The sequence below is a fragment of the Syngnathoides biaculeatus genome, chromosome 7 (assembly GCF_019802595.1).
Source record: "Syngnathoides biaculeatus isolate LvHL_M chromosome 7, ASM1980259v1, whole genome shotgun sequence".
NCBI lineage: Eukaryota > Metazoa > Chordata > Actinopteri > Syngnathiformes > Syngnathidae > Syngnathoides > Syngnathoides biaculeatus.
Window position 1 is genome coordinate 7,459,154 of NC_084646.1, and position 26,981 is coordinate 7,486,134.

At 42.8% G+C, this 26,981-nt stretch overlaps 1 protein-coding gene across 6 annotated transcripts in view; it reads left to right on the forward strand.

Moving 5' to 3' along the window:
* lpp (LIM domain containing preferred translocation partner in lipoma) overlaps positions 1 to 26,981 on the forward strand; it is a 176,295-nt gene that overhangs the window by 57,590 nt on the left and 91,724 nt on the right. For 5 of the 6 annotated variants that reach the window (XM_061824484.1, XM_061824482.1, XM_061824487.1 and 2 more), the window contains exons 2-3: positions 9,390 to 9,577; positions 24,566 to 24,672. In XM_061824484.1, the coding sequence (XP_061680468.1) occupies positions 9,394 to 9,577; positions 24,566 to 24,672 (291 nt within the window). In that variant the 5' untranslated portion in view covers positions 9,390 to 9,393. The other variant, XM_061824488.1, reaches the window with a different exon arrangement.

Sequence of the window (26,981 nt, forward strand, 5' to 3'; positions counted from 1 at the left end):
ACACATACTAGAAAGTACCGTATTTTCCGCACTATAAGGCGCACAAAAGAGCCTTTGATTTTCTCAAAAGCTGACAATGTGCCTGATAATCAGGTGCGCCTTATATGTGGATCAATGTGGAGCCTTTACCGCAGTGCCATCTAGTGGATGCCTAACGCAACCGCAGTCTCTACTGTAGCGTCTATTCTATGCGCCTTATAATGCGGGGTGGCTTATATATGAAAAAAAGTTGTTAAAATAGGCCATTCATCGAAGGTGCACCTTATAACGCGGTGCGCCAAGCTAGCCATGTGACGTCACGGCCACCTGCCAACAAAATCGGGGAAATTGAAACGGTGAAGAAGATGCTTAAGCTAGCTCCCAACAATTCAGTTCTATATTGTCTTTGCATATGTTTTCAGCACTTCCAACATTTTTAATGTATTTAGAAACAAAACTTTGCGCCACTTGAAGTAGTTTAGTTGGTTTTCACAAAAACACATTAAAGGCGGTTAGCAGTTTCTACTTTTGGACTGAAGTACATTTCAGAATCTCTACCATGCAATGGTTGCATCAATACTTTTACCAGAAACAAATATCTGTATTTCTACAAAAATACGGGGTTTAGGGGGACTCAAAATGGTGGACAGACACAGTCGATTAGCATTAGCATATCGATTCAACCGTTTGCAAGTCTTTGAGTGTGGTTACCAGTGGAAAAAAGTAGTAGTCTCACAAGTTTTTCTTTGTTGTTGTTGTTTTTCACAGTTGCTTTGGACACTGTAAAAAGGTGACGGTAGCTGAAGGGCGTTTCTCACCGGCGTTGTCGCAGCCGCTTTGTGTTAGCCGTCCGCTAATTCGGCTCACACGGGTGACCGCGTGCAGGTGTCGCAGGTGAAGCGTGTCGCAAGTCGCCGGGCAGACTTCTCTCCTCGTCACAGCTTTCTCCCGCCCTCGGGAGGTGTTGGAAAGTTCGAGTCGCTGCATTCAATTAGACACCCGCGGTGTCAAGTGACATCCGTATGCTATCAACTAAACAAATATAAACAGTGACGTTCAAACCGATGCATACAAAAACATCGAACTTTTACAGATCCCTCACTGAGAAGACTTTAAGTGGCATGGTGGTAGAAGGTGGTAGCTAATTGCTAATTTTCCTTTGCTCTCCAATCGCGTATTTAACTCGATGTGTTAGCTTTAAGCTAGTAATTTTCATGAAGTGATACAAAATGAAACCAAGTCTGCGATGTACAGTATTTGAATGCACAATAGGAGTAATTCTTTTGTTTTACAGTGAATTTCAACAGGATTGTGTATAAACCATTTGAAGAAAACAATATTTACGCGTACCGCCCGCTACGGCGTTAGCACTTTGGCAACACGTTGCGATCACGTGACCTCCGCGTGCCGTCCGAGCGCTCTTTGGTAGTCGTGTCTTCCGTAAGAGCGTTCCATCGGAAATATTTGAACCCGTCTGTGCTGATACTCTTTTGAAGTAAAGTAATAAAGTACAATAGTAATGCTATAATAATAACATAATACAAACGGTTATTTGAATTAGATGCACTACTTACTTTCTGTATATAGATGATTTGTTCTACTTTAAGATTCATCCACTATTCAGTCCACACAAAAATGAAAAGTGCTTTAAAAAAATAAATTCAATTTTTAATTCTCCAATACGTTGTGAATTTTTTTTATGCTTCTGGCAGAATTATCGTGACCCCTGACTGTGCGCAGTCTTAACCACACGCTTTAATCTCCACCCTACATGTGTATAGGGATAATTTTTCATTTTTATTTTTTTATTTTTTAATAAGGAGTCAAGATGTCATTTCTTACTTTCTCACATTGACATATGCCGACATACAAATCCTATGTTTGTGTGGGAAGAATTTGATTTTTAGGTCAGACCGGATTAGTGACCTGCTCGAAATGCGCACATGAACTTCAATAGTGTGGCATGTATGAACTATAAAACTCGCGGCGTGCTTATCCATCCAAATATAATCCACACGGGCATCGATATATTGAGGTTGGGGGATACAGAGAGCTCAGAGGGAAGTGGCCACTGAATTTACTGTATGTATTTCTTCTATTCCTTATGTTCGTATTTGTGACTATTCATGTTTACATTTCCACTAGGTGCACATTTATTGCTAGTCCTGTACAGTTTCAATATTACCTGCATATGTTAGAAAAGTACAGGACATGTATGAGGGCAGCAGAACAGCGGTGAGATGTGCTGTTGGTGTGTCAGAAGAACTTAACTTGGAGGTGGGACTGCAGCAGGGATCCGCGCTGAGCCCCTTCCTGTTTGCGGTAGTAAACTGTTTGTCTCAAATTGCCCTACGATTGGCTTGCAACCAGGCTGTTTTTTTTTTGCTTTTTTGTCAAATTTCCAAACGGATCAAATTTGGCTTGGGACAGTATGTAAGCATTACAACGTAATGTTTTCAGTAGCTATATTTCAGAACATCGTGTTTGACTTTGCCGGTCGTCGAACGCTGTTGTTTCCTCGTCTCTATTAATCTTTTAACACCCGAAAGACGTCCCGAACGGCTCCCTCTGTTTTTATTAAAAAAAAAAAAAAAAAAAAAAAAAAAAAAAAAAGCGCCAACATGAATACGCGATGGAAGGCCCTCCTCAAAATCCTCCCGATCTGCGACGACCACTTGAACTCTCTGCTCCTCGCGGCTCCTTTTAAAGAGCCGCCGACTGGCACGTCGGCGAGAAATGCGGGAAAACCTCAACCCGTGCGCCGCCGTTTGTGTAATGTCGCGTTAACCCGCTCAGCTATTCGGGCGTATCCGAGGCGGCCGACGCTTGCGCCGTGGGCTCGCTCGCGAGGACGGGGAGCGTTAAATTTTTCAAAGCTTTTTCCGCTCGCCCTGGTTGAGCGGCCTCCGCGCTTGTTGCGTCACCGAGAGTAAGTGCTAATCCTGGTTAGCCCCCCCCCCCCCCCTCCACAACCCTCCCATCCCCAGCCGGTTGAGACAGTACGACGACAGTGTCTGTTTTAAGTGATGTTTTGATCGGTGCTAAGCCGACCGAGCTAACTTCGCTCCCGGGACAGAAACAGTTTTTTTTGGGGGGGTGGGGGGGTGGGTGTGGTATTTTCTTTGGGATGACAGCAGCCCGTCTCGGCGGCATCTTAGCAACATCCCGCGAAAGGAGTTTGGCTGGCAGTTTAACATCTCTCTCTCTCTCTCTCTCTCTCTTGAAGACTTGCTAGAAAGCGCGTCATGCCCAAAAGAAAAATGTCTGACAGCGTACCAGAGCGTCTCCGTTTGATGGCTTCCGTGGCGGTCATGAAAGATTAATGCGGCGAAGAAACACCTGCAGCGAGTTCCTCAACGACACGCGCGAGGGAAAAAAAAAATAATACAGCAAAGTACCCCCGGTTGAAACGCACCGTCGCGGCTAACCGGATTGCAAATGCGGTCCGTTAATCAATTCCCATCAGGAGGATGTTAATTGATTGTTAAGAAGTCAATCACTTGACTGCGGTACAAATGAAATTGATTGATTGGTGGTTGATGATGCCTGGGAGGAAAATGGCGTGCTGGTAAGAAGAAAAAGCCATATTTGATTTGTCGCGTCGATACGGTCGGGAGTAATAATTAGACGGGACGACTTGATGTAAAAGTCACCTAAAATGTGAAAGCCCCCCCCCCCCAACTGATGATTGTTTCCAGAGCCTGTTCGATCATTACTTTGTCATATCGACACAGTGTAGCAGTCTGGGCTATGTGTATGTAAGGGTAAACTGTCTACTATCCGAGTTCTGTCTTTTCGGTGTCGCGAGTGACTCGTTTTGGAAACTAGATCGGTCGGGTTAGTCATGGGTAGCGACGACTCGAAGTCTTCAACTAGACTACAAAGATGGTTTCAGTGTCACTTGGCAACACGTTAATAACAATAATGCATTCCACTTAAATCCAGGGATGAGAAATTTCCGCAGATTCGTGGAATTCCGAGTTTTTTCAGATGAAAATGTCATGTTTGTGAAACGTAAAACCATCCATCCTTCCATTATCTCCCGCTTTTCTGGGTCAGGTTGTGGGGGAAGTAGCTTCAGCAGGGAAACCCAGACTTCCCTTTCCCCAGCCACTTTGTCCAGTTCTTCCGGAGGGATCCCAAGGGTTTCCCAAGCCAGCCTAGAGAGACAGTCTCTCCGGCGTGTCCTGGGTCGTCCTCGGGGTCTCTTTCCGGTGGGACGTGCCCGGAACACCTCACCAGGGAGGCGTCCGGGAGGAATCTGCACGTTTGCCAGTATGGCGAATGTCTTGGAGTGAAAAGATGAAGATCGTACCAGGGAAATTGATAAAAACCACGGGGTAAAAAACTGTTTCAGATGAACATGGCTGGAAAAAAAGTGTAACCGTGCAGATAGGGAACGAAAACTGTACCAACATGTCTAACCGAACACATACAAAAAGTGGACGTTCCCGGCAAAGTGCTGCGCACTCTGTGTTCCGATATGATCAATTATGGAAGCCGAGGAGCAAAAAAATATCCAGGAGCATGTCCAAATCAGGAAACGCAAAGGGAAGTTGGATGTAAATTTCTCAAATATTATATAATTGACATCTGTTAACACGATTAGGCCTATCAGTAGCGCTGGCCCTGTAGATCACGCATTTTATCGCTTACTTTTATATTTTATGATCTCTCTCTCTCGCTCTCTCTCTTTCATGTAATATAATATACACGTATATATATCTACAAACAAATTACTTGTGTACTTATTTCCAAAGCATAACTTGTAAGTGCAGGAGCCTATTTGCTATAAATTTCACTCAGTCTTCATTTTTAGGTCTGAAGTTTGGCAAAATTATTTTGGTTGTCTGGACTCGTATTTAAAATTTTCAAAATGTTATGATTGCCCCGTAGCTACACTGTTAGAAGTAACCATTGTGTTTTATAAAAAAAAAAAAAAATTGCCCAAGGCAGACATTTTCAGTGTTTTTCCAAATTGGTCATTCTCATCCCCGTATATCGGGCTTGTGAAGGGACTCAAAGACACTTTATAATTGCATGAGTTTTTCATTCATTCCAGAGTCACACCCTAGTGGGGATAAGCCACAGCTGCCCTGGGGGGGGGGGGAGTCTGACAGAAGTGCGGCTGCCATTCTGCGCCTACAGCCCCTTCGAGTCTATTCACTCGTGGCCTGTAATGTGGGTTCAGGGTCTTGCCCAGCGACACGCCGACAACATCCGCTACGGCGGCGTTGCGAACCGGCGGCCATCTTGTTGCAGCGCTACGCAGAATTTACAAATAACGTCCGGTTGTCAAGCATCCACGTGCTAGCGTTTCATCTTTTAATCTTCCTCGGACATGTTGTCTAGTGCGCTTCCAGATAAGGCGACTATTAATGAGCCTGACCTCTGAAAATGTAACGTGACGTAGCATCGCGCTAACTAACAGGAATCACGCGCGAGACCGACATCCCTTCAGAGGAGCCGATTTAATGGGTCATGTCCCGGAAAACCGGTCGCGAAATCGGTAACCGTCACCAGTAAGAATCACGTACATAACCCGTAGCCTAATGTCAGCTCTGCGTATCCCAAGAACTTGACAAATATGGCAAAATCTTGCCAGGGAAGTTTTAAGTTGACATTGAGGGCTGTGGAAAATCCAGTATTTGGTCCATTATGTTTGGAAACTAGGTCTCGATGATATGGCCTCAAAATAAATGGAAAAATCTGATTCTCTATGATAATTTTCTTTCCCCTTTCACTAAAACGAGGCCCAAATGCCCAATAAATTACAAAAGTGATTAATTTTGATATTTTTTTGGCGGGGATTGCTGAACTATGTGGCAAAATGTCCAATTCATTACATTTTTTTCTTTGCCATTATATATATATAATGTACATATTTAATGCCTTTTTTGTTGTTTTTGTTTGTCTCTTTTTTTTTTTTTTTTTTTTTTTTTCCATGCTAAGCTGCTGCAACGTCCCCCAATAAGTCCCATTTCCCCTCCGACGGCCGCCAACTCCTCATTTGTTAGCTCTCTGGCACCGACAGATGTTTGGATCGCTAGCGTGCCCAATGCGCATGTTAGCACCCGGCGAGCACAAAAAAACCACGACACGCTGCGATTGTACACGGCGCCATCAAGGCACGGCGCCCGCGTATTGTATGTAGCGCGGCGCGTTGAATGTCTCGCATGCCTCAGATCCCGAGCTCGCTTTTTTTGTATGTGTGTGTGTGTGTGTGTGTGTGAAAGGCGTGAAAGGACAGGTGGGTGTGAGACGTCCCGCGTTAAAGATATCAAACGTGAGGAGCCGGGTTTTCAGCTGATATTAAAAGATGATTGTGCGTGGGCCCCAGCCAAAAGAAAGCAGCCCCCACCGCCCACCCCGCCGAATCAATCGCAGCCGGCATAGGAAAACAGCAACTGAAAACATGAAGGAAAGAAGAGGAGGAGGAGGAATGGGGGGAAATTGTGCCGTGTCAATAGCTGGAATAGTTGTGATTTGGGGTTCAAATGGGTTCTTGTCCTAGACATTTTTTCTTTTTTTTTTAAAAAAAGAAAAAAACCTCTTTCACAGTAAACACACTTTTTAAAATCTTTTTATTTATTTTTATTTATTTTTATTTTTACTAACCGTAACCACTCTTATCATCATCACCACCATAGTGGGTCAAGTCGAACAAGTGGATATGTGGGACATGTACAATGGATATAAAAAAGATGCACACACCTGTTCAAATTCCAGGTTTTTCTGACGTCAAAAAATGATCCCGACATGAATCATTTTCAAAAACATTCCCCCCATGACCATTGACCTACAACCAACTCAGTTGTACAGTTACTTTGATACAAACTCGAACGCGATGCTCTTTATAGCTCATTTATCCCAATACAAACGCTGTTTACGCTATTATCTGTGATAACTTTTTTTTCGTCCAAATTAGTCATGTCATCCATCTATCCATTTTCTTAGCCGCTTATCCTCATGAGGGTTGCAGGAGTCCTGGAGCCTATCCCAGCTCTCATCGGGCAGGAGGCGGGGTACACCCTGAACTGGTTGCCAGCCAATCGCAGGGCAAATCGAGACAAACAGCCGGGCGGACAATCACACCTATGGGCAATTTAGTGTCTAATTAATGTTGCATGTTTTTGGGATGTGTCGCTCAACAGAACTTTCATGAAGAGGACAACAAAATGATGCACAACGAGTAAGCAGAACACGCACGCAACCATTATGCTAACTATCTATTTATACATGTGGGGACCAGGCCCGACAGCAAAGAGCAAAAATATTCAGTGAATTGTTGATGATCATTATATCCATCCATCCATCCATCCATCCATTTTCTTAGCCGCTTATCCTCACAAGGGTCGTGGGGAGTGCTGGAGGCAGGGTACACCGTGAACTGGTTGTCAGCCAATCGCAGGGGACATGGAGGCAAACAGCCACAATCACACCTAGGGGCAATTTCGAGTGTCCAATTAATGTATGATTTTGGAATGTGGGAGGAAACCAGAGCGCCCGGAGGAAACCCACGCGGGCACGGGGAGAACATGCAAACGCCACGCAGGCGGTGCCGGGATCGAACCCGGGACCTCAGAACTGTGAGGCCAACGCTTTCCAGCTGAGCCCACCGTGCCGCTAGTCATGTCATATAAATCTTATTTTTCTTTTTTCAATGCTTCTTTGCATTTGTGGATAAGCGACGTCAATTTAGTTACAGGAGTTTAGCGAAAGTTCAATTAAGGATGAACAATAAACCTTTTTTTTTTTTTTTTTTTTCGAGAAGTCCGTCACAACGCAAAGCAACACCAGCGGTTACAGCAGCATTGCAGCATTTTTTTTCAGTGTGTTTTTATTTCATTATTTTTACTGTTGTTGTGATGTTGTGCGCGCTTTTGTCTCATTTGATATGTGGGGCTTTGTAGCAAAAAAAAAAAAATCACAAAAAGAGCAACAAAAGGTTCGGCACTTCAAAGCCATTGTGATAAGTTTTCTTGTTTTTCGGCTTTTGGACACATTAAAAGGTGTCAAGATCACAGGTTCGCATCGTACGACGATCCTCGTCTTCTCCACTGACTCAATAGTTGAAAAAGTTCACCGGGTCTTGTGTCGTCCTAATTACTTGGTGTGGGGGGGGACGTTGTTTATGGAAGATACGCTTCCGTTGGGATATAAACATCTATACAGTTGCAGTCATTCACTCGATAGAATTGTCGTCTCATTACGACTTTTTGCACTTGTACGAGCACTGCTGAAAAATACTTTTTCGGGGTATCACAACTTGATTTTTATGAAAATGTACTTTATTTTCACTTTTTTCCCCCTAAAATGTACAATTTCATCATAACAACATGGCTTTCCTGTCAAATATGCAACTATTTTTTTTCCCTCAAATCTACAAATATTCATGGTGACTAAAATGTAATTGTAAAAGTGGAATAGTATAAAATTGAAAGTATCCATAACTATTTTCATAAAAGTGACTTTTCTTTTGTGTCAAAATTGACTTTTTTTCTGTGATATCTTCTTGTAAGATTAAGGCTTTAGTCTCCTTGTACTTGAGCTTGGTTTAAAAAAATATTTGCCTTTTTTTCCCACAACAATATGATTTTTCCTCCCAAAAATACACCCCCCCACTCACGGGTATTCAAATTTATTGTTGAAAAATGAAATTATTATAACCATGATTTTTTTCCTAATAAATTGTCGTCGTCAAATATTAAAATTAAATCTACAAATATTCACGATGACAGTAACTATTTTAGAATTACTTCTAAAATGTAATTGTAAAAGTCAAATAGTATAAAATTGAAAGTATCCATAACTATTTTCATAAAAGTGACTTTTCTTTTGTGTCAAAAATGGACTTTTGTTCTGTAATATCTTATTCTCCTTGTACTTGAGCTTGTTTTAAAAAAATATTTGCCTTTTTTTCCACAACAATATGATTTTCTTCCCAAAAATAGACTCCCCTCCACCCGCAGTATTAAATTTTATTGTTGAAAAATGTAACTATTATATCAGGATTTTTTTCCCAATAAATTTTCTTGTCCTCAAATATTCAAATTAATTATTTTATCTTTTCTCCTAAGACTGATTTTTTTGTATTTAAAAAAATTTGCTTTTTCATTCACAAATAATGCTTAATTTTTTCCTACCTCTCAAAAATATATTTTATTTTCGTAAGGTTTCATCTTTGTTGTAAAATCAAGAAATCACTCAAAAATGAACAGCTTTTTTTGTTTTACGTTAGAACGACTTCTCAAAATATACCGCGTAAGGTTACAAATTAATTTTCATAAAAGTACAATTTTTCCAAACTGTACAATTTTTCTTTAATTCACTAAAATGACTTTTTTTTTTTTTTTTTTTTTTCCCAAAATGATCCAACTGTCGATTCCCTTTCGCGTTTGGCTCCCCAGAACCATGTGGAACGCGGCCAACAGCGACGAGAGCGGTCAGGTGGCCGCCAGGATGGAGACCACGCCGTCGCCCGGCAGCGCCAGCATCTCCGTGTCGCAGCAGCAGGCGCCCAAGAAGTTTGCCCCGGTGGTGGCGCCCAAGCCCAAGTTCAACCCGTACAAGCACGCCACCGATCCGGACCCTGCAGGTACTGTAAATGCGACGGACGGGAAATCGTGTGGTCATGTTTTTCATAACGGGGTGGGAAGGTCCGTGCAAATTACTCCCGATCCTGGGACCGGTACTTCGGGTATCGGGATTCCAGGAACGGGAGTTATCAGACTCCTATGTCGGCCTTTAAGGACTGTGCAAATTACTCCCGATCCTGGGACCGGTACTTCAGGTATTGAGATTCCAGGAGCGGGAGTACTCGGACACCTACGTCGGGGGGAAGGACTGTACAAATTACTCCCGATCCTGGGACCAGTACTTCGGGGATCGAGATTCCAGGAGCGGGAGTACTCGGTCTCCTACGTCGGTGGGAAGGACCGTGCAATTTACTCCCAATTCTGGGACTGGTACTTCGGGTATCGGGATTCCAGGAGAAGGGAATACTCTGACTCCAATGTCGGGGGGAAGAATCGTGCAAATTACAACCGATCCTGGGACCGGTACTTCAGGTATCTAGATTCCAGGAGAAGGGAGTACTCGGACTCCTACGTCGGGGGGAAGGACCGTGCAAATTACTCCCGATCCTGGGACCGGTACTTCGGGTATCGGGATTCCAGGAACGGGAGTTATCAGACTCCTATGTCGGCTGGAAGGACTGTGCAAATTACTCCCAATCCTGGGACCAGTACTTCAGGTATTGGGATTCCAGGAGCGGGAGTACTCGGACACCTACGTCGGGGGGAAGGACTGTGCTAATTACTCCCTATCCTGGGACCAGTACTTCGGGGATCGAGATTCCAGGAGCGGGAGTACTCGGACTCCTACGTCGGTGGGAAGGACCGTGCAAATTACTCCCGATCCTGGGACCGGTACTTCGGGTATCGGGATTCCAGGAGAAGGGAGTACTCGGACTCCTACGTCGGTGGGAAGGACCGTGCAAATTACTCCCGATCCTGTGACCGGTACTTCGGGTATCGGGATTCCAGGAGAAGGGAGTACTCTGACTCCTACGTCGGGGGGAAGGACCGTGCAAATTACTCCCGATCCTGGGACCGGTACTTCGGGTATCGGGATTCCAGGAGAAGGGAGTACTCGGACTCCTACGTCGGGGGGAAGGACCGTGCAAATTACTCCCGATCCTGGGACCGGTACTTCGGGTATCGGGATTCCAGGAGAAGGGAGTACTCAGACTCCTACTTCGGGGGGAAGGACCGTGCAAATTACTCCCGATCCTGGGACCGGTACTTCGGGTATTGGGATTCCAGGAACGGGAGTTATCAGACTCCTATGTCGGCTGGAAGGACTGTGCAAATTACTCCCAATCCTGGGACCGGTACTTCAGGTATTGGGATTCCAGGAGCGGGAGTACTCGGACACCTACGTCGGGGGGAAGGACTGTGCAAATTACTCCCTATCCTGGGACCAGTACTTCGGGGATCGAGATTCCAGGAGCGGGAGTACTCGGACTCCTACGTCGGTGGGAAGGACCGTGCAAATTACTCCCGATCCTGGGACCGGTACTTCGGGTATCGGGATTCCAGGAGAAGGGAGTACTCGGACTCCTACGTCAGGGGGAAGGACCGTGCAAATTACTCCCGATCCTGGGACCGGTACTTCGGGTATCGGGATTCCAGGAGAAGGGAGTACTCGGACTCCTACGTCGGGGGGAAGGACCGTGCAAATTACTCCCGATCCTGGGACCGGTACTTCGGGTCTAAGGATTCCAGGAGAAGGGAGTCCTCGGACTCCTTCGCCTAACCGAACCCATGGCTGAAATTCAGCAGGTTGTCGCTCGTTTTTCGGGTGAAACTTTGATGGTTCCTTATGAAAGAGAGAGCAACGAGTACTCATTGTTTTAATTTACTCATCTGGCACTCCACCTAAGTGTACTTGGATAACAAAAGAGCCTTTTCACCTGCGATCACATTTGGCGCTCATGCAAATGCGCGAGTCGCACGGTAGCGCAATCGGGTTAGCGAGGCTAATGTGAAAAACAGGGCTTAGTACAATATTAGTCCCGGTGACACAGGCGGATCCATAAAGGACACCCCGGATGGTGATAAGCAATTAGCAGCGCTCGCCGCTTAAAGCAGCCCATTAGGATTCCTTGTTGAGCGAGCAGCCTCTCGAAGCTAATTGCTCAATAAAGAGAGAGGAAGCGTCGCGATTAAGGAGCTCTTCCCCGTGCTTCGTCTCTCAATTAGCGCTCGCGGCTTCAAAGCCGGCTGACGTCAAAAATGGACGCCGCCGCGTGCGCGCCACAGAGAAGTCATGAACGCGTGACGTCTTGTTCCAGTGCGTCTCATTGATGTGCGACGCCGACACGTGAACGGCAGAAAAACACAAAAACTAAGAAAAGAAAAAAAAAAGTGTGGTTTTATAAATAAAAATAGAAAATTGGTGCGTGAAAATAGCATCCATCCGTACATTTTCTGAGCCGCTTATCCTCACAAGGGTCGCGAGAGTGCGGGAGCCAATCCCAGCTGTCAACGGTCAAGGAGGCGGGGCACCCCCTGAACGCTCTAACCACCGGTGTGTAAAAAAAAAAAAAAAAGTGCAAAAATATAAAATGCAGTAATAATAATTAAACTAAAATATAATAAACAGAAATCCAGTAGGGGATGTGAAATAAGTACAACAGACTAAATGAAAACTACAGCTTTTGATACATAAAATTTTAAGACTTATTTTTTGGGGAGGGGGAGAACAGTATCAATGTGAATATAATAAATATATGATGCGTTTATTAAATCAGTTTAAAAAGGGTAAAAAGTAATATTGCATATTTCAGAAAAAGAAAATGAATATGAAATTGGGTAAGACATGTTTTTTCTTATATAGCCACAATAAATCCGTCCATCCGTTTTTTTTTTTTTTTTTTCCCTGCCGCTTATCCTCACAAGGGTCACGAGAGTGCGGGAGCCGATCCCAGCTGTCAACGGGCAAGGAGGCGGGGCTGGTTTCCAGCCAATCTCAGGAGACATCCAGACAAACAAGCGTTCGTACTCTCAGTCACACCTACGGGCAATTTAGAGTCTCCAATGAATGTTGCATGTTTTTGGAATGTGTGGGGGGACCGCAGAGGCCGGAGAAAAGGCACGCGGGCACGGGGAGAACGTGCAAACTCCACACAGGCAGGGCCGGGATTCAAACCCCGGTCCTCAGAACCGTAAGTCCAACGCTCTAACCAGATGTTCCACCGTGCTGCCTGAAAATAACATAAAAATATAGAAAATGACTAATTAAAAATAGAAATTTCGAAATACATATTCATGGGTAGCCACGAGATGTGTAAAAAAGTGCAAAAATATAGAATACTGTCATAATAATAAAAGTAAAATGTAATAAATACAAATCCAGTAGGCCATGTAAAATAAGTAGAACTAACTGAAAGTGAAAACTACAGCTTTTGATACACAAAATAATTTTTTTGCGGGGGGGACAGTATCAATGTAAATCTAGTTTGATACGTTTATTAAATAAGTTTAAGAAAGGGTAAAAAAAAAAAAAAGTTACATATTGCAAAAAATAAATAAATATGAAACATGATTTTTCTTATATAGCCACAATAAATCCATCCATCCATTTTCTTTGCCGCTTATCCTCACAAGGGTCGCACGAGTGCTGGATCCAATCCCAGATGTCATCAGGCAGCAAAAAAAAAAAAAAAAATACGAAATTGGGGGAAAAATGTTTTTTCTTATATAGCCACAATAAATAATGAAAAAAAAAAGAATTCATCTCTCTCTGTATCATATAGTCGAAAACAAAATAAGTGAAAATGAAAAATACACATTTTGATACACCCAATATGGAGATAGATGCTTCTAATTGCACATCAAAAATTAGGCAGTGAGCCAATGTGCCGCATAATATAATTAATATTTAACATAATTATGTAGAATAGAATTATAATCTAATACCGGGTGTGTATTCATATCTCACATATGTCGTAGCAATCACCTTTGTGGCTCGGCAGCATAGACGAGCGCCGCAAACCCGCTTTCTCCCCGCCTTTTTCTATCCATATTTTCAACGTTTCCATAAAGCAGTCTTTATGCCGCGCACAGAAGAGCGCCTGACGTACACGGCATCAATCTGAAACGACAAGTTAAAACCCTCAAATCTGTTGTAAGTCATCTTGAGTCGTCGTCTGGCTCTCGCTTTCCCTTCCCGCTGGGAATGGGCACAACTTCTCTTCCCCCCCAAAAAAAAAAAAAAAAAAAAAAGATTTGGAGGCGGCGGACCCCGCTAATGGCCTCGCCGAAGACCCCTCCCTTAAGAAGCCATCCAGGCGAGACAAAAGCTGCGCCGAGGCGCGGCGCCAAATTGACTTGTCGATTAATTTCTATGCTAATCCTCATTTTAACATCAGACGATTGATAAAAAAAAATAATCAAAAAAATAAATAGGAGGGATTAATGCGCTCATAAAGACATCTTATCTTTTTGACAAGCGTCTGCAGACGCTGACACGTGCTGTCACTTTTCATCGCCGCGCCTGTGTGTTAGCGTTAATATGCTAGATAGGGAATCCTTAAAAACAGAGAAACGTATATTTACTCGTATCGTGGTGGAGATTTACTTAACCGCAGAAAGTACGTTTGACGGGCACACAGAAAAAAAAGAAGCGGCACATTGCGCAATGTGACAAAAATACTGGCAAAAGGAGGATGGAGGTAATGTGTGATCACAAAAGAAAAACTGAAAACAAGGCACAAGCGTTATTGTAGTTTATTACACAGGAACTTGAAAAATGTGTCCACAAAACAAAAACAAAAAATGTCAAAGAAGCAAAGAGTAAATGGCAAAGCGTGGAACTAAATATGTGCCAAAATTCACATTATTATTACAGTATTTCAAAGTGATCACATTAGTAAGTGACGTCACGTGACTAAGAAAGCGCAACTGGATTGGCTGGCTGTTAATTTTGACCTGAAGTAACCCCGCCTTCTTAACAATGAATTTAGACGCCGAATTGTAGCCAGTTGAATCTCAGGAGATTGAAAATATTGCGTTTGAATCTTCGTGGTTGAATTTTTTTATATAGCGAATTTGTTAACATTGAAGTAATGTGAATTTCACAACACAAACTTTTCAGTGGCGTTTTTAATCCTTGGGTTGCAATCACGTGATGAAAATGCGGCCTCCATCGAAGCGCCGCCATTTTTACAGACAAGCGAGGCGTTGCAGACGACATCACCATGGCAACGTCCACAGACCCACGTGTTTTCTGCGTACTTTAATTCACTCGATGAGGTCGCCAAAGCTAGATATGGACAGAAGATATCGATCCGTATACTCTCCACGACGCAGTACTTTTAAAGGATTTGAAAGACTCCCCTGAAGTAGAATATCGTGACAGTAGAAATACACGTTTACAGCTTACAAAATTACCATTTGCCTTGTGTACTCGAGCTTCGTTCGGATCCGCACGTCGTATATTTGCAAGCCGCTTTCGTTGCCGTTTTTTTCAATAACTCCACCGTATCCTGTAAACTTTGGCACACGGAAAAATGGCTTCCCGATGTCTCCGTTTCCGCGATTTCCACATCCGGAGACGCAAAAAAAAAAATCTGGCACGGTGACGACGGACAGCCGACTGCTTGGTCTGCAACGATGGCGGACAAGTACCCGGATGAACCAGCGCGACGTCACGTGCGACCCAGCCATTCAAATCCTGGTGCCACATATTTACTTCCGTACAAAGCGTGTCAGAAGTGTCCCATGCAAGAAAGCAAGAATGTTTACAAAAACCTGAAAAAAAAAAAAAAAAAAAAAACACGCAAAAGCATCGAAGGGAAAGAATCACGGAGCAAAAAGTACGACATGGCAGTTGATTTGCGCGTTTATCACAGGGGGGTGTTCGAGACTGCCACCACAGTGGAGTGATGGGTCTGTTTAATAGTTCAGCGCTAGCACTTTTGGAAGTTGGCGTTTCATTTACAGGTGGGCGGGATTAGCACGCTTGTCACGTTGCCGCGCTTTGTTTGCCTGGCGACTCGAGGTTAGCATGACGCCGTATCCGGAACGTGCGTCAGTTGTGCTGTTCAGGCTCGACCACAAGTTGTTCTAACTGCCGTAATTTCCGGCCTACAAGCCGCAACTTTTTTTCACATGCTTTCAACCCTGCGGTTTATGCGGTGATGTGGCTAATTTGTGCATTTTTTCTTACGGCCGCAAGGGGGCACCCGAGCGGAAAAGTTAAGAGTGAGGCCGGTGGAATATATGTGCCGAGGAAGTGACTTTTACCGGCGCTGCGGGAGCGTGTTACTGCCGTGTCTCAGTGATTTTTACCAGTATGTTTTTTTTTTTTTTAACCGGCCCTGTTAGCTCGGCGTTAGCGTTAAACCAGGGGTGCCCAGACTAGGCTAATTTGTGCATTTTTTTCTAACAGCCGCAAGGCGGCACTCGAGCGGAAAGGGTAAGAAAATGAGACCGGTGGAATATATGTGCCAAGGAAGTGAGGTTTACCGGCCCTGTTAGTGCTGCACTAGTGTTAGCGCTGTGCTAGCGTGTTCCTGCTATGTTACTGGCGTGTGTCAGTGATATTTACCGGTAAGTTTTATTTTAACCGGCCCTGTTAGTGTTAGCACTAGTGTGGTGCTAGCATTAGCACTTGCGTTAGTGCGGCGCTAGCGTTAGCACTAGTGTGGTGCTAGCATTAGCACTTGCGTTAGTGCGGCGCTAGCGTTAGCATTAAACTCTTTCTGTGTACCGTCTTTCTTTGTGAATATCTCGTGTTTCAATGTGGGATTCAATGTTTTACACAGCTGCGGCGTATTTATGGACCAAACGGTATTTCCTTTACAAATGTACTCGGCGAGGCTTGTAATTGAATTACGCTATGCTATATTAAATTAGCTAACCACGTTTCTTTCAGCGTAGACGTGGAGATTTGTTTGCTAGTGGCGCATTGCGCTTTTTGCTTCTTTTATTAAGTGTGAAATGATCCCAAACTTTGGACATCCTCCATGCACATGTTCCTCCTGGCTAGCGCTACTGCTAGCGCTTGTTGTTCTAGCACCAGCTGTCCGCGTGGGGAAAAATGATCGCCGCAAAAATCACACGATGATAATGATGAATAATCCGCTGTGCAAACACAATTCAAAGAAAATTGTGCAAAAATGGACCGGTGATGTAGCGAGGGACAATTGTGTATTGATATTTTAATGCGAGGGTTGTCGGGTTAACTCTGCTGCTCAAGAAAAATATGACAGGATACATTGCTTTATCGGCACATAAAATCAAGCTACAGATGCCCCTTAAAAAAAATGAATCTGTCAAAAGCGTTTATATTCAGCAATCCTCTAGAACGCTGGTGTCAAACTCAAGGCCCGGGGGACAGATCTGGCCCGCCACATGATTTTATGAGGCCAAATCTCGAGTGTCAATATCCATGATTCTTGTAAAAATCTGTATCAAAATTTCAAAATATCATACCATAAATGATCAAGTTGAGATATTGCAAGCATTTTTTGTGTTACCAAACACGAATAGTTGAAAAACACATTACCCTTCATTTATGATTCCAAAGCTCGTTCATAAGTTGATGTAAATATGACGAGATGACTAAATATTTTTGTTTCGCAGTCATATCGACCCTTGTGAGGGAAACCGGAACAATGACGTGGCCCCTGGAGTAATGCACGAGCCGGATCAAAAATCAGGACTTCATACTATTTTTTGAATTTATCAATATTTTTGGATAAACATTTTTACTCCAATTTTTCAGGAACTGAACTCATTGATCTGAGTGTGTTTTGATCTCCACAAAGCCCATTTATTTCAAATATTGTTTGCAAATTTGTCTGAATCCATGTTAGTGAGCAGCTCCGTTGTATAAAATACATATTTTTGTTTCGCAGTCGTAAGGGCCCTCGTGAGGGGAAACGGGAACAACGAGAAAAAATGATTTTGACACCCCTGCTCTTGAATAAGAAGGGAAAAAAAAAAAAGAATTTTACGGTAAAAGAGCAAATATTTTATTGTTTTCAAGCCCATAAGAAATGTTCCGGTCCGTGAGAATCAGCTGCCATCAGCTGCCACGTGTTTTTTTTATTTTTATTTTTTTAACTTCCATTTTTCAGAGCGCACATAATCATACTTAAGGGTTCCGTTTTATTCCTGAATTGTAAAAATCCCCCCCCCCCTCCAAAAAAATGGTCTTAATTAGCGAGATACGTACAAAAGCAGAAGCGCGATTTATGACATTTTAGTCCTTTCATAAGTCGACGAGGCGGGAGAATTTTTGGGGGGGGAGTTCTTTGGAGGATGTGAAAAAGCAAAAAAAAAAAACCAAAAAAACCCTGAAAGAAAAAGCGAATTCCCTTCGGCTGAGAAATGGAGACGGGGAACAATAAGCGGTTTATTTTATTGTAGCAGGTTGGAGGAGAAAAAAAAAGAGAGAAAGAAAGAAAGAAAGAAACGCTGGCAGCAAAGGTGAACGCTTTTCAAAGAGTCTTTATCGGAATATACGAGACAGGTTGAAACAAATGACGGCTGTGAAATGTGCGCTATGCGTGTCGGTTGCGTGTGTCACAACATGAAACAGACCGCAGCCAAATGAGATATTTAAAAATGTTACTCGGTTAAATGTTTACCAAATGAAAAGGGCTTTAATTGGGGCGCTATTAGAACGTCCCGTTGCGCATTCCAAGCCGTCACACTTCGCTTCACCGGCAATTATGAAATCCGACGTGTTGCGCAATTTTGTTCAATTTTTGAATATGGCAGCAGTCGGGCAAGTTGAAAAGTTGAAAAAAAAAATGGCTAAATTTACTCAACTATGGTCGCTTTAAAACAAAAATTGCATTTTTTTTCAGCAATGGCTTTTAAAATCTTTTTCATAGATATATTCTGATGAAATTTCATGTTTCCAAGTAAAACAGGCTTCGGGGGCTGGATTAACAAATTTGTGGTATGAGTTTAAAACATTTTTGTGGCCATTTCAACCCAAAAATGGCAAATTTGCTTTTTTTTTTTCTTTTTCAAGCATTATTTGAGACATTTTTGTAAAGCTGCTCATTAAAAACCATCCATCCATTTTCTTAGCCGCTTATCCTCACTGGACTTCGCAGTCTGCATCCGTCATTGGTTCCGCCGCGGTCAACAGGCTCTGACTTCTGGTCAGGGCAAAAAGTACGGTAGACATACACGCATTGTTATGGAAAATGATGCGATAAATATCCATACATCCATTTTCTTAGCCGCTTGTCCTCACGAGGGTCCCGGGGAGTGCCGGAGCACATCCTAGTTGTCAACGGGCAGGAGGTGGCTGGGGTACACCCTGAACTGGTCGCCAGCCAATCGCAGGGCACATCGAGACAAACAGCCGCACTCACAATCACACCTATGGGCAATTTGGAGTGTCCAATTAATGTTGCGTGTCTTTGGGATGTGGGAGGAAACCGGAGTGCCCGGAGAAAACCCACGCAGGCACGGGGAGAACATGCAAACTCCACACAGGCGGGGGCCGGAATTGAACACGGCCAACGCTTTACCAGTACTAAAGCATACATTTTTAGCCAAAAATAAATATATTTCTTAAATGATTTAATTATATAAAATATTTGAACTATACATGTCTTTCTACTATGCAGTTTATTATCAGGAAAAGCTAAAAAAAAAAAAAAAAAAGCTTTTAAAAAGCAATTTTTTTTAGCCTTGGAATGCAGGGGTCACCAACACGGTACGCGCGGGCGAATGGTAGCCCGCGAGGACCACTTAAGGGGCCCGCGAGATATGTTCTAAAAATACCATCGCCCAAAATTGTTACTAATATTTGTGATTTCAATTCTGAATCTGATTTGCTTATGTGAATTAAAATTTTAAAATACCTGTAATGTGATTTACTACAATAAATTACAACAAAAATATTTTATGTACGCGTAATGAAGTCTGAAATTTGCCGCAAACAGGTCACGTAGCCCTTCATACGATCGGTGCTCACGAAGTGGCCCACAGCCTCAAAAAGGTTGCTGAGACCCGGATTATTTCATATTCCATTCACTGTAATGGGAAAACGCGCTTCGGTATTTCGAACGTTCCACTTTTCCACCGGCCCTTCTGGAACGGATTGCGGTCGAGAACCGAGGAGCCTCCCCACCCGGCGGATTTCCTTTTCTTAAGATAAATTGGAAAATTTAATTTATACGCGGAGTGAAGAGAAAATGTGTTGTAGGGGGGGGGGGGTCCTAACTTTGCAAAGTTTTTCAGTTGTTCCAGTTTCGCAACAAGGCGAAGTTCCGAGGGAAACCTTCGTCCTGGTTTTTCGTACGGTTGCAAACGCCACTTTTTCCACTTAGTGCGAAGCGGCTGTCGTCAGACGGCATCTCTGGGCATAAAAAGTGCAGTAACAAGGCAAAGAAATATCAAGAGCTTGCAGTAACGCAAAAAGTACGCATTGATGTGTTCGCCGTCGGGCGAGAGCGAGCGGTCTCCACGGGGGGGCTGCCGGGACCGCTCGCTGGTGGACTTCCTGTCAGCCCTCCCGACGCGGCGCGCCGGGGACCGCGACCAAACAGTCCCTCGTCGACTTCGCCTCGGAGCCAGACGGAAAAGCGCTAAGCGAGTCGACAATTAGTAACTTTACTCGCAATTTTATCAAGTTTTTTATCAGGGGGAAAAAAAAAAAAAAAAAAAAGCATATCACATGTTTTTTTTTTTTTTCCCCGCTCAACTTTTTTTTTTTATCAACTTCTTATCAGCTCCGCGACATCATATGATGGCACGACCACTTCCTGTCAACAAATCCATTTAGCTTGGGGAGTTAGGGGGTGCACTAATTGTTCTGCACAAAAAAAAGAAATGATGACCTTGTGACGGGTCATATTCTTTGTCACATGGACGTTTGGGAACAACAATAATCTGTTTTGGGATTTGTGAAAGGCTTTTTTGTTAAATTCATTTTGGAAGGGAGAAAAAAATAATAATTGGGACTCAAAGGTGCCCGTTTTTTTTTTTTTTTTTTTTTTTTAGAAAAAGTGGCAATGTAAAACAAAATAAAAATATAAAAAAAAATACACGATAAATGTAATCTTGCGAGTGGATAGTCATATTTTATTCAAGAAAAGAAGTCATATTGTTTCCCCCCAAAATATGTATTTTGTCTGGATGAAAAGTCACCGTTAGGTGTCTGAGGAGAGGAAAAAAAAAAGATTTTTAAGGTGGAGAGGGCGTGGGGGTAATATTATATGACAAGAGAAGTCAAGATAAAAATCTTATTTCCAGGAAGGTGTATTTTTCCAAGCGGGGAGAAAAAAGTTATCTTTAAATAAAAAAAGATCAAAAACATATTTTGTTCGTGTAAAAAGTCCAATCGTGAAGAGAAATCCCGAAATAAACTTGTAAATTGAACAAGAACAAGGATGCAGCTTGTTAGGATAAAATCTTATTTTACGAGAACAAAGTGTTGTTTTTTTTTTTTTTTTTTTCAAGAAAAAAAAAATCATCTTTGCGAGAACAATTGTTTTGTCAAAGTAAAAAGTCATTACATTATGAGAATAAAAATCTATTTTTCCAAGATTAGGTTGTAATCTTAACGAGAACAAGAATGTATTTTATCTAAGGATAAAATGCTGTATTCTTACTCTTGTAATCTTTCTTTTTTTTTTCACCTTTACAAGAATTTGTAAGAATAAAATTAATGTATGTGCAATAATTGACAAAAGGCAAACTAAGTAACAAATGAAATGGTTTACGAAAAACTAAGTAACTAAAGAAAAAAAAAAAATTACGGAAACTTTTAAATCGTGAGAATGCCCAAAATTTGCGCTGAAAAATGTCCAAAAGACAAACGAGCGTCACACGCTTCTTACGTAAAAGGCCGAGGAGAGCGCCTCTGAATTCCCACGACGTCGTTAGCGCGCTTAGACGTCGGGAAATGTGTCCAATTAGAAGCGCGCCAAGTTATCGGGTCGGCTAAATTAATTTGCCGGCCCGCCTCGGATAAGCGACGATGACGACATCAAATTAAGACGTAATGAAATTGTCCAAATCTCCGAATTTGGCAGCGCTTCCCGTTCATGTCCGCCTCGCCGTCTTAAGTCGGGGGTTTAATTTGGCCGCGGAAGTCCTGATCCCGTCTGAAACATGTGGACCCCGCCGCTGCAATCCCCTTTGGATTAGCGCCGATTTCAGGAGCGCGAACCTGGCTCGTTTCCCCTCGGCCCGCAGAAACACATTTTATATTCCTAATCTAAATTAAAAACAAACAAACAAACAAACCGACCCTACTTCCAGATTATCGGACTTGCCTGCTAACTCTTTCAATCACTTGAAGAACATACGAGACTTACTGGAGGATCTTTTTTGAAAAATTATGTTTATTTTTTTATTGTCTGCCTCTGCTAAATTCAATGTTTTGACTTTTATTCTGCAAAGTGGTTGTCATGGTGAAATAGCGGCAAGATGAGCAATCGCAGCACGACACTTATATTTAGGCCAGCAGCTGTTTTGGAATCATTTATTCTACCGATTATTCCATCAATTGATCAAATAATTGGATTAAAAAATATATATATTTTTTGCATTGTTTATTGCGAGAGGGCACGGTGGCTTAGCCGGTAAGGCGTTGGCCTCATGGTTCTGAAGTCCCGGGTTCAATCCCGGCCCTGCCTGTGTGGAGTTTGCATGTTCTCACTTGTGCCTGCGTGGGTTTTCTCCGGGCGGGCACTCCGGTTTCCTCCCACATTCCAAAAACATGCAGCATTAATTGGACCTTCTAAATTGCCCCTAGGTGTGATTGTGAGTGTATCTATTTGTCTCTATGTGCCCTGCGATTGGCTGGCGACCAGTTCAGGGTGTGTCCCGCCTCCTGCCCGTTGACAGCTGGCATAGGATCATGTCCTCCCGTGACCCCTGTGAGGATAAGGGGCTAAAGAAAACAGATGGAAATTGTCCGTAGGTGTGATTGTGAGTGCGACTGTTTGTCTCTATGTGCCCTGCGATTGGCTGGCGACCAGTTCAGGGTGTGCCCCGCCTCCTGCCCGTTGACAGCTGGGATAGGCTCCTGTACTCCCCGTGACTGTTGTAAGGATAAGCGGCAAAGAAAATGGATAGATGGATGTTTATTGCAATATCAATCTTTTTCCAGATTTTTTTTGTTTTTTTAATTTTGTTAACCAGCAGGGTTGAAGCTCGGCATCAGCTGACGAGCCAAAACGGGTCAGTGGTGTGTCGCGTGTCTGCCATTTTGACACTCGTCACAATTTCATCCTTGTAATTAATTTTTTTTTTGGCGGGGGGGGGGGGGATCTCCAAATGCGACACAATGGGGGTCTTTGTCTCCCTCCGCGCAGTCTGTAAAATCGCAATCACAACGATGCAGCACTCACGTGGCGAACCATTTAAAAAAAAAAAAAATTCCCGTGCGTTATCTGCTTTATCGAGAGGTCGTCCTTTAACGGGGAACTTCAGGGAGATCATGCGGACTTTGGATGTTTTTGCAGGAGGATTTGAATCAATAATCGCCAAATTTTTTCATTTTTGTTACACATTTGTCAGAAATCTTTTCCCGTTGAGTCTCATCGTTGGTGGGACGGCGGCTGAGGGCGCTGCGGCCTGCGCCCTTTTTTTTGTTTTTTTTTTTTAGATCTTTGGGTTCAATTCCCAATCGAACCGACTGCATTATATTTGATACATTTTTGTCACAACTTTAGAGGCGTTTGTGTCCGCAAATTTGGTTGACTTTTGATGTTAGCTTTGGATTTTTGTTTTGATGCTTTGTATTGATTTGGTTTCTTTTGCTGCATATGTATTTGTTCATTTACTACACTGTGTATGTTTGTGTATTTTTTTTTCCCTCAAATTTCTAAATTTTGACTTGTACGACTGAGAAACTCGCTCAATTTACAGTGCATATAAAAAGCGTACACACCCCTGATCAAATACATTTTTTTTTTTTGTATTATAAAAATGAAACCAAAACTTTTTTCCCCATTGTGATTTATCATGTGTTTAACTGAATGTAAAGAATTCATTTTTTGGTCATTTTTCTTGCCTTGGTCTCCGGGGGCAGTGTAGACCCAAGTATGTATTTGTAGGACTTACCGACAATATGCTGTGATTTAATGACGAAACATGAATATTATAGAAAATACACTGCAGCAATATTGTTTTTGCAGCGCATGAAGAATGTATGCCCAGGAGTATTGTCCAATTGTCTGCCTGTATGTGTTGCCTCACCCTTTGTGGTCAAATATCAGTTGTCTAAATACCGCAATATCGATGTCAGTTTCTTTAGTCTGTCGCATTATGTGTTAGCATTAGCGGACATTTGTAAATCGAAGTTATGTGGTTTGGTTCGATACCCGACGTGTGATTGTCGTGGTTTCGGGTTTGATTAAACTGTAATCTTCAAATGGGACGGACAAATAAGTTTGATTTGAATTTTAAGTGTAAAGTGATCACATTTTCAATAGTTATATTTCAGTGTAACTTTTCAATATTAACAATTCAACTGGCTACAATTCGCTCTCTAAAATTCGCCGTCTGTGCCGCCAGGCAGGGTTACTTCAGGTCGGAACCGAACAGCCGGCCAATCCAGTTACACTTTCTTTGTATGTGACGTCACGTGACCAAGAAAGCTTCACTGCAATTGGCTGGCTGTTGGCTTCTGACCTGAAGTAACCCTGCCTGGTGCCACAGACGGTGAATTTTAGATACCGAATTGCAGCAACTAGTTTCAAACAATTCAAATTCTGTTTTCTGTTTCATTTCAAATTTATTACTATTATTACATATTTACTTCCATAGCTATCTGCCAAAGTAGACATGAAGGTCAAATTAAACATCAGCTGTTTCCTCTCAGCACTCAATTTTTGATACACATGAAAAAAAATCTTGCCTACGAAAAAAAGCAACTTAGCGATCGTACTTAATTTGAAAAATGTGTAAGTTGGGGGTCTTGTAAATCAAAATAACCTTGTACTTTTCCCCGAGTGATACATTTTCATTGGTAGATTTAATCCTTTGAAACCCGCTAAAGTCGTCTAACCATGCAAATTGTTCTTTCCCTTCGCTAGCCGACTACCCCCCTCCGCCGCCACCCGCCGCCGATCCGATCCGCACGTCGTCGTCCTCGGCCGCTTCCTTCCCGCCGCCTCCGCCCGCCAACTCGTACGAATATCAGGTGAGAGCGTCGCTCGCCACATTTCTTTTTTTCCCCCTTCTCTTCTCTCCTTTCCGTCCGAAGTGTCGGCGAAGAGCAGCGGAGCGCCGCGAGCGTGCCGCGATCCCGAGTTCACGCGCCGAGGCTGAGTTTCGTCCGCGCTGACTTGCAAGCAAGTGCCGATACTTTGCAGCTTGACTTCACGCCTGCAGCCATGAGAATGAACTTCAAGACCCCAACGAAAAAAAACGCACGCAAGCAAACAAACTTTCTCAGCTGCTAAGATTGAAGGCTGACACCTGTTGGTGAAACGTGGTCATATCTGCCTTGCTGGGGAAACATGTGGACAAACAACGAGGGCAAAAAAAAAAAAAAATTGACAAGACGAAACATGACATCTTTTGGGACATGAGAGGAAACAAGGAATAAAAAGAGTGGAAAAAGGAATAACAAAAGATGGCAGCAACATCTGTTGGTGACACAGGGGATAAACAAGGAAAAAAGGGAGCGTAAAAAGCAATAACAAGGAGACAAAAAAACCCCCCCAAAAAAACACCAGACTGAACCTTGGGACAAACACGGAGAAAAGGAGAACGTTAAAAGTAAGCACGGAAGACGACACTCAGAGATTCAAAAGGAAAAAAAGAGAATGCAAAAAGTGAAAAATGAAAGACAACAACTATTGGAACCCAGAGATGGAATGGGATTTTTAAAAAAAAAAAAAAACAACAACAACGGGAAAATCAATAACAAAAGACCACAGCAAGACAAACAAAAAGTAAAATTCAAGATTCGCAGGGAGGAAAGAGAATGAAGAGCAATAAAAAGAAGATGACAACAACTCCTGATGGAACCTGTTTGGCGGTAAACAAAGAGAGAGGAGCACAGAAAGGGGGGGAAAAAAAAAAAAAAAAACCACAAAAAGCAACACCTTCATGATAAACAAGGAGAAACAACAGCAAATTACAACAAACCGTAATTTCCGGCCCATAAGCCCCGACTTGTTTTTCCACACGCTTTCAACCCTGTGGATTATGCGGTGATGCGGCTAATTTGTGCATTTTTTTCCCCTAACGGCCGCAAGGGGGCACTCAAAAGTAAGAATGAGACCGGTGGAATATATGTGCCAAGGAAGTGACTTTTACCGGCCCTGTTAGCGCTATGCTAGCGTGTTACTGGTGCGTCTCAGTGACTTTTACCGATAAATTTTATTTTAACCGGCCCTGTTAGCGTTATTGCTAACGTTAGCGCCGCGCTAGCATTAAACTCTTTCTGTGTACCGTCTTTCTTTGTAAATATCTCGTGTTTCAATGTGGGCACTTGCGGCTTTTACACAGCTGCGGCGTATGTGTGTACCAAATGGTATTTCCTTTACAAATGTACTCGGTGAAGCTTATAACCAGGTGCACTCTGTATGCCGGAAATTACGGTAATCAGATGTCCCGCGATAAGAACTACCCTTTTGGAACCTGGTGATAAGAAAAAAAAATGAAACACAAAAACAAAAATGATTGCAGCACCTGTTGAGGAACACCTGAACATAAACAAAATGATCACAAAAATGCAAAACAGTAAAAAAAAAAACAACCACCACTGTTAAAGGCTAATAATGAACCCGGTGAAAAAGAAAAAAAAGAGTACAAAAAACATTAACTTAAGATAACCGCGACACCTTTTGTGGAAGTTTTTGATGTAAAAATGACAGGAAAAAAAGATTACTAAAAGCAAAACCAATAAATCAGATTTTTTTTTTAAAACATTTTTAAAAAAAGCTAAAGTTTTTGGAGCCTGGCTTGCGGAAACTGCGGGTAACATTTCCTTTTGGAACCTGACAAAAGAGAGCAATAAAAGATTAAAAAAAAAAAAAAAAAAAAAGGTAACATCGAATATAACCTGGTTGGGGAATCTCACCCTAACCCTGAAATGAGGTGAAAAGAACACAAAAAGCAAAAGAAACCGCCTGGAACAAGAAAAGAGTGCACAAATATTAGTAAAAACATGACAACATCTGTTGGTAAAACCTGGTGATAAACAAGGACAGAACCAAAATACAAAAGATCTCCAAAACATTTGTTTCAACCTTGTGGAAAAAAAAGAGAGCACAATAAAAAGAACGCTCGCTGCAGACCTCAACAAAGAGCTATGCTTGGCATTCCGTTGTGATGAGTAACGGTGAGCGCAAGATAATCCGCAATAATCGTTTTGATAATTGGATGTGTTGCCTCACAAAGCTTCAGTTGTCGGGCGGCTGTTACACAACGCAGCTCCTGTGGCGTTGCCTCAGCGTCCATCGTTTATTCAAGTCGGTGACAATGCTTTCTTGTAAATGT